At 37.0% G+C, this 12,585-nt stretch overlaps 1 protein-coding gene across 1 annotated transcript; it reads right to left on the minus strand.

The window, feature by feature from the left end:
• Nucleotides 1–734: 734 nt before the first annotated feature.
• On the minus strand, nt 735–6,620 carry LOC141586826 (uncharacterized). Its single transcript, XM_074408197.1, has 3 exons — nt 6,061–6,620; nt 3,708–5,325; nt 735–1,982 (listed from the first exon to the last, which is right to left on the minus strand). Exons 1-3 carry the CDS (start codon nt 6,440–6,442, stop codon nt 899–901), a joined length of 3,084 nt encoding a protein of 1,027 aa, XP_074264298.1. The 5' UTR covers nt 6,443–6,620; the 3' UTR covers nt 735–898.
• Between the last annotated feature and the right edge of the window lie 5,965 nt (nt 6,621–12,585).

Here is a 12,585-nt window from a genome sequence, read left to right on the forward strand (position 1 = left end):
CATTTTCGAAGTACCATAAGGGCTCCATCAATAACCAAGATGCTCCTCTCCAAGACATCAGAAAGATCCTGCATGTTGGCAAAATGAATGACATATATATCACCCATCCTTTTGACATGCACAGGCCCTCGTGTGGCCCAATTATCTTCAACAACCCGATTAACACTGTAGGCACGTAGTAACCGATAATCTACCAAAAAACCCAATAAACATTGACTCCAATATTCAACAGAATCATCAAGGTTATCTGGATGTGGAGAAACGACACCCCCACTACGAGGAAACCGCCATTCATTCAGCAAACCTGGATTTTCAGTAGCTTCTGTTCTGAAGTTAATATTGTGAAAAACATTTTCCAAAGTCGGAATCTCATCTTCAACATAAAAGAAAGGATTATTATCCATATTTGAAAAGATGGTTTAAAAGTTGTAAGAAAAAAGGTTTGAAAAGTGTATAAGAAGATGAAGGTTCTTATAAAGACGGCCAATGCAGAAAAAGAAAGAGAAACTGGAAAGGACGAATAGAGAAGGAGGGAAGTAATGATTAGATTTTGGAGAACTCTAAACGTTAAAGCAAGATTTTGGGAGAACCCAAAAAAAAAGCGCATGCAGAAACAATTAAAAAATTTAAAAGAAAAGGAAGTGGTTTTTGGGTCGATATTCAATTAATTAAACCGGACTCTCAAAAGAGAGGAAATATTCTCTCTAAAGCTAGAGAGATTTTTTATCATGTTATTTATTCTAAGACTGCGAAAAAATGGGATAAATATTAAAGAAAAATGGAGATAATAAATACCCTAGAACATGTTATTCTAAGACTCAGATGATTTCTCAGACAAAACCAACATCCCAGGTGTCTCTATGCTCCACCCAAGAAAATCACAAAAAAGGCCTTCACCTTACACCCTTACTTCACCAGACTTCTTTAAACTCCCTAAAATCCCATCAATTAGAATCCCCTTCTCAACCTCGGCCCCTTCAGCAACAAATGTGTATTTCTTTTTTGACCCGTGTTTATATCCATTGCTGCTGGTAGACCCAGCTTGACCTTTAACCTCAGCAATCAATGATCCTAGCCGGCTGGTTTCATCCTCACAAAAATCGGGTGGGCTCTCAGAATCCGGCCTATTGCCTCTCGGGTCGCTCTCGTCGTTGGTGCTATACCAGGAATTCAGGATTTGCAACAACGAGTTGTCACCCTCGACCACCTTTGAATTAATTTGCTCCTCCCCTTTGACCGGATTTGACGAACATGACTGATCCTCTTTTTCTGAGTCTGAAAACTCATCCTCCACAGACATGGCTGATTCATATTCGACATAAGACCCATTTAGGCTAAGATCCGACTTGGTAACAGGCCCAAGTTCTTCCCAGGGCGACTCCACTTCATCATCTTTCCGAGCTGAGTCAGACAGTTCAGTGTCTGATCCGGTTGACTTCTTCAAACCCAAGGATTGAACCCCAGGAGAGTAAACCACATTATCAGGAAAAACCTGGTCGGCTTCTACTTTAACCCCGGGCATTACCTGAAGGAGAGAAACAAGTTTCGGATATCCGAGTTTTTGGTGGTCGAGAGCGTATCCATATTTCTCTAGAAACCGCTTTTTGAAAAGAGCCATATTGAAGCCATCAGGATGCCGAGTTAAAATCTTATCCAAGAGTTTCTGACAATCAGACAGGATCTCAGTCCTGGATTTTTCTGAAATCTTCTTGGGAGCAATGGAGGAAACCCTTAACTGAGAATTATCAGGAGACTGAGGATTCGAGAATATGGAACTTAACCCGGTTGGGTTATGAGGTTGTGTGGGAGCCGAAGATTCTTCATATAGAGAAACGAGTTTAAATCGAGGGTTTTGGGTAGGTAACTCCTTAATCCATTTCTTCTCTGTAATTAGTAAATCAACCAAGTGATGAATATCAATTGACTGAAGAGGTCGAAGAAACAAGGGCCCCTCCTTTCGTAGCTTATAAGCAATCTGCTCCCTAATACAAAAAGAGTGATCAGCTTTCCAAAAGTGAGTTACTAAACAATAATATAAAAATTGCAAATAGTGAGTCTCCTATGAGAAGGCCTCACATGTACGGCCAACCCAAATCTTTATATACTCCGTATATAAGGTTTCGCTTAGGATAGGCGTAATTATTACTGGGGTAATAGAGCTCAAACAAGGGGAATGTGGAGAAACTATTACTCTCATATGGGGTAATGCATTAACCCTAGGGTGGGGAAGTTATTATCTTATTTTCTCATCCCCCTTTTACCTTTCACTTCACCGCCACCAGTTTCCTTTTTTTCATTTTATACTCTATTACCCTAATAACAATCAATTCATCCCAAGCAATCTCTAAGGGCTAAGAAATTGTCTCGTACGTGAGAACATGTCATATAATTTTTTGCTCTGAAAATCATAACTTAAAAACAGCAAAACCTAATAATAATCGTGAGAATTGAAAAAGAAAATTTATGAACAGTTACAATTGCTAAATTTGAGCCTAGATATACGCAATATTCATTTAACACCATTTGATGGCATACAGATTAAACCACAAAATGAGCCACAAAATGCCCAAATACGACTACTATTGCAACATCATAGTATTATAGATGGTCTACAAGAAGGGTTTTGGTAAGGAGAAATTTGGTATCATACAGAGCAGGCCACACAATGTCCGAATATGACTATTGTTGCCACATCATCATACAAAAGACGGATTTCAGGAGTCTGCAATACAGAGGAAAGGTAACATGTGTACAACATAGAGGCCCCCCTTTGATAAATCTTCTCAAAGGGCATCTTAGTCACTTGTTCAAACATATCTCGAAGTTAGAAATACTTAAAGAAGAAAAGAAAAACCTATTCTGGTTTGAAAAAACCCTTCTTTCTCCTCTTTTCGACTATAAACGTTGGATTCGTGCTATCTTAGTCGGTTCAGCTGCTATAGCTGCTCGTAATCCACAAGCCATTCCGACAGGGGGTCAGAATTTCTTGGCCCAAGTTTCCTTTGGGTCCTAATCCCAATATGAGCCGTACGCCTCATTTGCCCCCAAATTGACGGGTTAGTGTGAGTTTAACCATGCGGTTATGCACTCTTCGAATAGGAATCTATTTTCTGAAAGATCCTGGCTTTCGCCATTACGTTTGATACTTTGATGAGAAATAAAAAGGAAGATCGAAAATTCGAGTGGCTGAAGCTCAAGCAATCACAGCACATGAAACCATTTTCTTTCTATCAAGAAAAATTATGGTAGAATAGCTGATATTTATATCAGTTAATGAAAAAGCCCAATGCAAAATCTGAAATTCTGAATCCTCCTAAAAGTCAAAAATTGCCTTTCAAGCTCCAAATTTATTATGAGGGCAAAAAAAAACTGACATACAACAGAGGCTAACTGCCTTCTATGAAAGGGTTAGTGTCAAGGTATCTTTTAGACATAATAAGACAGACCTTTACTCAATAAACTAGTGGATGGACAGAGCTGTGGAAACTAAGCATGTGATATAAAGAAAAAAACCAAGAATGTCCTGAGTTCTATTCTGTTCGAACTAAAGAAGAGTGAAATATTGTAAACTTATAGGAGTTCCACATCCAACATTATAAACCAAACAGACACAATAGTGTCTAAATCGCACCTTTTTCATGCACTCTCCAATTACTAACCCCGCGGCACCAGAAAAGATAGGATTTGCCAAGGACAGAATAGTGTACCTTGATAGTGCTTTGAAGACAATTTCTGATCCTCGGTGTGTTTTGAAAAAAGATCGAAGAGCACTCCAAAATGGATCCTTCGTGAAAAGGTCATGCTTTCTTGGGGGTGAAGCTTCATTGACCAACTTTTTCATGGGTGGGAGATCATCAGATTTCCTTGCATCTTCTTCAACAGGACTTGGCTCTATAGTGGGTGATTGAAATTTATTCGGCTTATCGACACCTGTCTCATTCCTCCAAGTTTTACACCAGTTTATTATCTTAGCAATGAAACCTAAACTAGCTTCAGAGTTTCCAAGTGTGTCAGTTTTGGCAACGGGGCTCAACGCATTTCTTGATTCACTCGGTTTTTTTTCAGAAATCGACTTTTCTAGGACCACATTTGTAAGTCTCTCAGGACTAAAATCCCGTCCTAAAGAAGCTTCAGACTTTTCAATAGTGTCAGTTTTTGCAACAAGGTTCATAGCATTGCTTGATTTACTCTGCATTTTTTCGGATACTGGCTTTTCTGGGATAACATTAGATGTAAGTCTCTCAGAACTACCATCCTCTCGTTCGGAATCCATGCTACCCAGAAACAATTTTGTCCAAAGGTTTTTGAAAAAGCCGTTTTTGTGTTTTGGATTGTGTTCTTCGGTAGGGGTCATAGGACTCTCAACTATCTCTACATTAGAAACTCCTTTCCCATTTGGATCCTTGATAGAAGCCACGCCATTCTCACTTACGAAAGCATCTGACGCTATTTTCTCAGAGGTCTCTTCCGCTGGTTTCTCTTCCATACTAGTCATAATCTCATCCACCTTTTTCTCAGATGCCTCTTCAGCTGGCTTCTCTTTCATATTATTCATAATCTCATCCACTTTTTTCTCAGATGTCTCTTCAGCTGGCATCTTAACCACCACCATTCTTGTAATCTTTGGAGTCTTGTCATTTTCTTTAGCAGTCAACTGCGCACATTTGCTTTCAACAGGTTTTGGACTTGTAGTTGATACCGGTTTCACAAAGAACTGACCATCAGGACGATGTTCAACCTTTACAATACGAGGAAAAGCCATAAGAAACCGAGAGAACTTCTTATGACCGTAAAAGTCTTTATCGAGTACCACTTTGTCTTTTATAAACAGATCACGAAGTTCGGAAATTTTAAGTCCTTCAACGTGTGAATTCAAAACACGGCGCAACTGCCTCAAAATCGCCATTGGTACAGGTCGTAGCCGGGAGTCCGATGCTAGCTCGGGGTTCAATGAATCTTCGGCCTCTGAGTACTTTTGCAGCTCAGAAACAGTAAATGGGTCTTGGAGGGGCCCTCGATAATGGCCATACCAAGAATTGAAAGGGCCATCTGGAGGTTGGTTAAAATGCTTGCCGGAAAGGTTCTCTCCTTTGGCTAGCTCATTCCAGTACCACATGATGCTTGCTGCACTATAGAGGACACCTGAAGTGTTTTTAACTTCTCTGGCAGCTAACAGTATGTTGTAATTGCTCATTCTCAGTTTATGTAAAATACCAGCGAAGTCCTTATCACCTGATATCAAAAAAATATGTGCCGGTGGAGGGTTCTGAGATACCCAATACATAAGATCCACAAGAAGGGACCTGTCAGCACTGTTCTTCCCACCTGACAGGATACAATGCACAGGAAAGGAGTTGTTATCCTGGTACTCGCGAGAAAGAGACACCCGCATTTTGAGACACTCGTTATTCCTTAATACAACAACATAGAGCCTTAATCCCTAAATTATTTGGGGTTGGCTGACATGAATAATCCTTTGAAACCGTTACTGATTTGTTCCGTACATAATATGAGTAAATATAATGATTATGAAATTCTAGACGAAACACAAAGAGGTGTGAGATTGGCAAAACCAGACATTTCCACATTTCCACAATACACTTTTAACCAGCACAGCCTGCTTTCATTTCTACCGTTCATTGAAGTCCCACAACAGACAAGAACAACACGCCATTTTAAATCCCGACTTAATTACTGAGTATTTTCTTTCCACAATCTCCATTAGCAACCACAAGTAAACCGTGCCTATCTTTTGAATTTATAAGCAGAGTAAGAGCGTGCCAAAAAAAAGACCGTTTTCCATTGTTTGAGAAGAAATGAGAAATTAAGAATTCATATCTATCAAAAATGCCACATTCAGAAACCACAAAAAACAGTAACCTAAGCTAAATTCATCAAAATGCCTCGAAAATTCGCTAACTTACCCTGCCACCCCCCAAACAAACAACTCGAAACAAAACCCAATTAAACTCATCACTAAATCACTAATTAACAACAAAAGTAACAACCTTTATTAATAAATTGCAAATAAAACAGAATTATGAGAAAATTAATACATACCATTAGGAATATGAATGAGATTAACACCAGTGCTAGACAAAGCTTCTTGATTAGACCTATTAAGACACAAAATGTCGCCAAATGCAGTGATTTGAACAGGACCTTTAATCCCATTTGCTCTTACAGCAGATGTAATTGATTGTGCAATCTTGAAAACATTAACCCCAGATGGTACCCCACAATTCTCTATGTCCCACCACACTGAAACCCTCACACTCCTGCTCTCCTCATCGTGTCGTCGAGACGACAACGACGAGGAGGAGGAATTATAATGGGGCGATGATGATGGTGAAGAAGTGGAAAAGAGGGAAATGAAGAGGGTTCTTGAGTTGGGTTTTAGGAGTTGTGAAATGGGTTTTGTTCTTGTGGTTAGGGAATTCATTGTTGATGTTGGTTGAGGAATTTGGGTGATTTTTTTAGGGTTTATCACAGGAATTTGGGGATTTTAGCATGTTAATTGAGTTTTCGTGGGATTTGATTGATTGATCAAATGGGAAAGGATTTTGAGGGTTTGGGCGAAAGCAATTAAACAAGTGAGCTTAAACCCTTGAAAAACCCTACAATCATGTATTACTCTCGTGAGTTTTTTTTCTTAATTATTTTTAACTTTTTCCTTTTATCGGCCAAATCCCTATTTACTAAAAGAATAGGCGAAACTCCAAATTTTCCCGCCTAAACAAATTTCTTAAAATAAAGTTTAGTTATTTTTAGCATATGCTATAAGTATGGGGGTTATAATACACATATTCTTTCAGATTTATATATTTATGTCATTTAGTATTTTACATTCTACACAAAATAATCTCCAATCTTTTTATGATATAAAAAGAAACTAGTCTTAAACCCGTGCAAATTGCACGGGTTTGCTATTTAGTTTGCTTTTTCAAAATTAGTTATTATAAGAAAACTAAAAAATAATTAAACCGTATTCAATATGGCTTTTTGCTGTTACGTATTCGATATCGTTTTTATATTAAAACTGCATCAAATGTACAAAACTCATATTATTAAAATCGGATATCGCTTCATATACTTATAAAGTTGTGAGAAAACCGTAGTGTATATTTTTGCTGAGCCCTACCATCTATAAGCTTATAAAAATATACATTTTGGGTTCCATACGATAATCTGAACATAGGTTGATATACATGATCACCCAACAATAATTAATATAGTACAGAGTATTGTTTTTCGGTTCGGTCATGTACTTTGCAATTCGCATATAGGGTGTAAGATGGTCGTATAAGTTCCTTGCAAAATTAAGGTAAGCCTTTTTTAAGGCGACGGTATCCATATTATTATTAGAACGGGTTAAATTTTACCCCATAATACATATGATCATATGGACAAAATCTTTTACGTTTCCCTATGTATTTAATTGCACGGGTATGCTATTTCACTAATCTATATATAATAATAAAAAGACAAACTAATCGTCTATCCTCATGCCACATCAACATTTTCAATTATTTACACAACCCACCTCCACATTACCAAGTCATTTATTAGCAAAAAAAAAAAATTAAAAAAAACATTATATAACACCATTAAACTCTTATTTGAGAAAACAAAAAAAAGTAAATGTTTAAATAATTTGTAGCATTAAATACAAACTAAAACACCACAAGTTTTAAAATTTGTCTTTCACAAAAAATTTAGAGAGACGGTCTCAATATCGTTATTGAGAGACCTCTCACATGATGGGTGGGGGATTATTTAATTTTTGTTTTCTATGTTATGTCTTCCACTAATTTAGTGGAAGACGTTCTCTCACGAGACCTACTGTTTTTGATTTTATTGAGAAATAAGTTATCCCGCAAAAAAAATCACATTATATCACTATAATTTTATTGCGTTTGTAAATGTTATCATCTCTTACTAACTTTAGGACCCGTGTAAAATGGCACGGGCATATAAATTGAAAATATAAATAAGCTTTTAATATTTTGTTGTTACAACGACATATTAATTTAATTGTGCAATATTATGTTGATAATTGTACCTGTTAGTTTAAATGAATAGGATACACATAAAAAGAACTTATCATGATATATTCTCAACAAACTTTCCCTAATTAGTTTATTATCATGTATTCTACTTGTTTCATGGTAAATATGAATTTCAACTCTCCGATTCCCTTTTGCCTATTTCTTCTCCCAAGAATTATTATATCATATATTCTACTTGTAATCATTTACCTTTTTCATTCTCAAGTAAATTTACAACTATCCCATGGAATCAGAGTTAATCCAAATTATTAAAAAAAAAAGTAATAAACCTTCCCTACTTAGTTTTTTCTACGGAGTAGTAATTTGTGTTTTTAGTGGACTTAGTTTTTATGTTGATGGAGCCCGTAAACCCACAGCTATATCATTTGACCCAAAATACCACAACTAAGAAATCTACCTCATGTCATATACTCCCTCCATTCAACTCCACTTTACAGGTTTCTATTTTGCACACTATTCATAAGCGGACATTCAACTTCAATTTTCTCTCGATACATAAGTTAAAATATATTCATGTGTGATCTTATTTGATTCGTCTTTAAGAGTACATTAAAAATATCTAATTTTTATAATTTTTGCAAATACGTAGCTAAAGATATTTACCGTGTAAAAGTCGCGTTGGCAAATGTGATAAAGCAAATATGTAAAGTGGAGTTGAATGGAGGGAGTATATATATAATCACTCTCATTAACCCTCACTCCTCAATACTATACTCAATTCCACCTCCGCCGTCATCTCATAGAATTTACCATATTCAATATCCACTCATCATCTTGATTTACACTACTCTCCATCCCTCCCTCCCTCCTTCTTTGTAGTTGCTCATTCTTTGTAGTTGCTTCTCTTAATCTCCATACATTAAGATAAGATTAAGATTATATTAGTATTTCTGCTAAACCATTTTTTTCAAAGAAGGGAGTCTTTTTGTATCACTATTTTGTACAATTTCACTCCTTTTTTCGATTTTGCAATTTATTTACGTTTTAAAATGTTTTGAACCTTTTTTTTTTATAGATTATATATGTGCATATTCGTTCTTAAGATTTTCAAGTTTGTAGATCTAGTGAATAATTGTGATTGATAATGTCAAATGTTTTTTATTTCCGTTTTTTTATTCGTCTTTTTTTTTCCATTTTATAAATCATTTTGGTGTTTTTCCTTATATTAATAAGAGTTGTAACTATTAAAAGCATTCCTTTATTATATTTTTATTTCCTACAGAGCACATACTGAGTATAAATATAAATGTTGAAATTGTGCATATTTAATTTTTAATATTCAGTATACTCCGTATTTAGTAGTGTAAATCAAGATGCACAATTCGTTGTGACAACAGTCATGAAATAAAATTGACAAATTAATTAATTGAAATAATGGAGCAATCAAATTGTACATAATTAATTTGTTTAAGCAACGTGGGCACTAAAATTTAGCAAAGAAAAACTGTCCTTTGAATTGTTGACTTTAAACCATAGAGCGCCACGTAGGCTCTGTGGTTGTTCGTTTAATAGATAGGATTCTTTTTTTTCTTTTGTTTAAAGAATCATACGAAAAAAATTCATTGATTTTCTATGATAAAAAGTTGTGGCTGAAAATATATTATCAGTAAAATTTTATAAAATAACACCATTAATCTCTCGGTAATAAGAAAAACTTTCATTGAAATACTCATTTCATGATTAATACGATTTTGACTTTGATTTTTCAAATCAAAACATAACGATGAGAAACGTAAAAAAAAAAAAAAATTAGTTAATTTAAATTTCATAAATATAATACACTAAAAAAAGTAAAACTCTATTTATACCGTGCATACATTGCACAAAAACAAAAACATAATTGCCCTTCTACAATAAACAATCCAAATTGCTAAAGTCGCCCTGAGCAAACGCCAACTTACTCTTTTCTTTATTTATTACATTTTCCGTAATTCATACATCTTCATCTTTGATAGTGTAAATATGTAATCATTCTTACATTTTTATCTCATATGATTAAGAATAATTGACAATATTATCCTAAATTGAATGAAATTCTAACATACCACCAAAAAATAATCTGGATTAAACGGCTGAAAATGACTCATTAATTGATGCACAAAGGTGGTCAACTCGTTTGACAAAAAAAACCACAATCAATCAATCTATTAAATACGGAGTAGATTATAGAGAACGACACGGAATGACATAATACCCAGCAAGCTAATCAAATGATGCACAATAACTTCCAATCGCACAAGTGCTGACAACGAGAACATCGACTCAAGATGGACAAGGTTGGTGTGTCGTCGTTCACGAAATAGTCTGGGCATGTCGTGGGTTTTGCTCGATTGCACGTAGTGAATTTCGTATATGTTGGACGAACATCAGCGCCGGCGGCGCAATTAATATATGAAGTGACCACAGTGGCTTCGTGGGCATCACACGAACTGCCCACAACGATCTCATTTGCCATACACGAACGCGGGAACGCAGCATGCGGTTTGTAGTTTCTAAAATTTCCGGGTACTCGATTCTAAACCAGTCTGATTTTTGAAAAAGATGTTTTAGAAAACCGCGTATTCGAAAAAGAATTAACATCCGGTTCGGTTACATAATTTTGCTAGATAACCATGATTCCGTAGTCCTTACTATCTTAGAGAACCAAATCCAAAATCCAACTAGCAAGAAGTGCTTATCTCTCTAGTTTTTTCTCCCCATTCTCTCTAAAAAACAAAAAATCCTAAATTAAAGCTCTTTGATCTGCCGCCTCCTTTTCCCACCCCTACCTCCCTTTACTCTCCCTACCATTTCGCAGGAGATGGGTTCATTCCTTGGCCTATCTCCGGCGAGTAGTCACTTCGCGTCCCCTAATTTCGCCTTGTTGGTCTGATCTCATTCCGGTGTGCCTCGGCTCATCCCGACTCCGTTTTGGCTAAGACGGTTGCTGCCTCCTTGATCCTCATGCCTTCCCGTGCCTCCGCTTCTCTATCTTATCTGCGCCGATCTTACATGCAACCCTGGCCAGGGTGTCTCCCTCTTCCCCCCGCTTTTTCCCCCACCCCTGGTAAGGCTCTTTGTCCCTGTCCTATGTCGATGGGTATAACCCATCTTGTTTGATCTGTAGTTTTGTTTAATGGTTATGGGTTTGGCCGTTTTGGTGTCCCCCCCCCCTCCCCTCACCCCTTTTCCCACCAATCGGCTACATCTGTGGTTGTCTGCCTGGTCAGTTTTCTGTGTTGGACAGTGTTGGTCTTGTTGCATGTAAGTTTTGGGTCTCAGGGGACTTGTTTTGGAGTTGTGGTTGGATTTGGTTCGTTTTTGTGTGTCAGTCGGGTCATTTTTGTTGGTCTTGATGTGGGGAATGGGGTCGCCGGTTTCTTCGTCTGTTATGAGTTCTTGGTTGGTGGTGTTTTTCTGTTTGGGAAGTGACTTGATAGGTTTGAGTAGGTGTTTGGTAGTGGTGTTGGTTTGGTCGGATGCAGTGGTCTCCAATACAATCTTCTTATGTTGTTTAGTCCTTGTGTATTTTGTTTTTCAGTATTCCAAATAATAATTACCTCCTCTTTGCTAAAGGTGTACTGTCTCTTATTCTTTGGAGTGGTAGTTCGTCACATAATAACCTCATTTTGGCTAAGGGTGTCTTGTCCCTTAAATATTGGGGTGCTAGTTCGTCAGATTATTCTGGGCTTAATAATGATGACGGTAATATTGCAACAGGATTGTGTTGTGCCCATCTCTCTCTCTCGCCTGTTGAGATGGTTTTGGTTAGGGGACTGTATAGGCTGATTTCTACATCATTAGCTATCTCTTTACTCACTTTTCTAGGCTATGAGTTGTTTGTCCGCAGGGATTGTTGTTCAAAGTGTAGGAGTTTTCTCTCCTCTGGAGGTAGATCTTGGTCTGCTTTCCGCCTTTTCTTTCTATGTCCTAGTGGCGTAAGTGCACTTTGCGCATTCTCGACGGTTCAAGGGGCTCATAGGTCTCTTTATGGTGTTTATCATAGCCAAGAGGATAAATTTCCGAGGCACATTTTTGTGTCTTGTTGCAGGTATTTCTCCGAAGCTTTGTCAATTAAGCTGAGTAAAGAAATGCTCGTTCATTTGGCCAGATCTAATCGTCCTTTCAAGAATGAGTTGGATGTTGATGTAGATCTCCGTGTACAGCCAGCCGTACGCCATCAACTAATTGATCTAAGCCGATGTAGTTACTTAGTTGTCTTAGTTTATGATATTACTAAAAAAAAGTGCATTTGACCATATGAGTCTAATGCCAATTGTATAAGAACTTTCTTTACTGCTGCCAACAAAAAAAATTAAAAAAATACTATCTTAGAGAACATATTGAGTATAATAATGGCTCAAATCTCTAGGGAGACCTCAATTTCGTATTCCTTATCTTAGAGAATATGGAAGTGTTAAAAAGTTCCACTTATTCATCACTTTTAATGGGTCAATCGGGTCGGATATGGGTCGGGTTAGTTTGGGTCGGGTCATTTCGGGTCTGTTATACATTTCGGGCCGGGTTGAGCCGGGTT

The sequence above is a fragment of the Silene latifolia genome, chromosome 6, assembly GCF_048544455.1.
Source record: "Silene latifolia isolate original U9 population chromosome 6, ASM4854445v1, whole genome shotgun sequence".
In the NCBI taxonomy this organism is placed as follows: Eukaryota; Viridiplantae; Streptophyta; class Magnoliopsida; order Caryophyllales; family Caryophyllaceae; genus Silene; species Silene latifolia.

Coding starts and splice junctions, on each gene's coding strand:
- LOC141586826 (XM_074408197.1), bottom strand. CDS start 6,442: ATGAATTCCCTAACCACAAGAACAAAACCCATTTCACAACTCCTAAAA. Junction 5,326..6,060: donor TCTCATTCATATTCCTAATG/GTATGTATTAAT, acceptor GTATCCTGTCAG/GTGGGAAGAACAGTGCTGAC. Junction 1,983..3,707: donor GTCTTCAAAGCACTATCAAG/GTACACTATTCT, acceptor TTTTTGTATTAG/GGAGCAGATTGCTTATAAGC.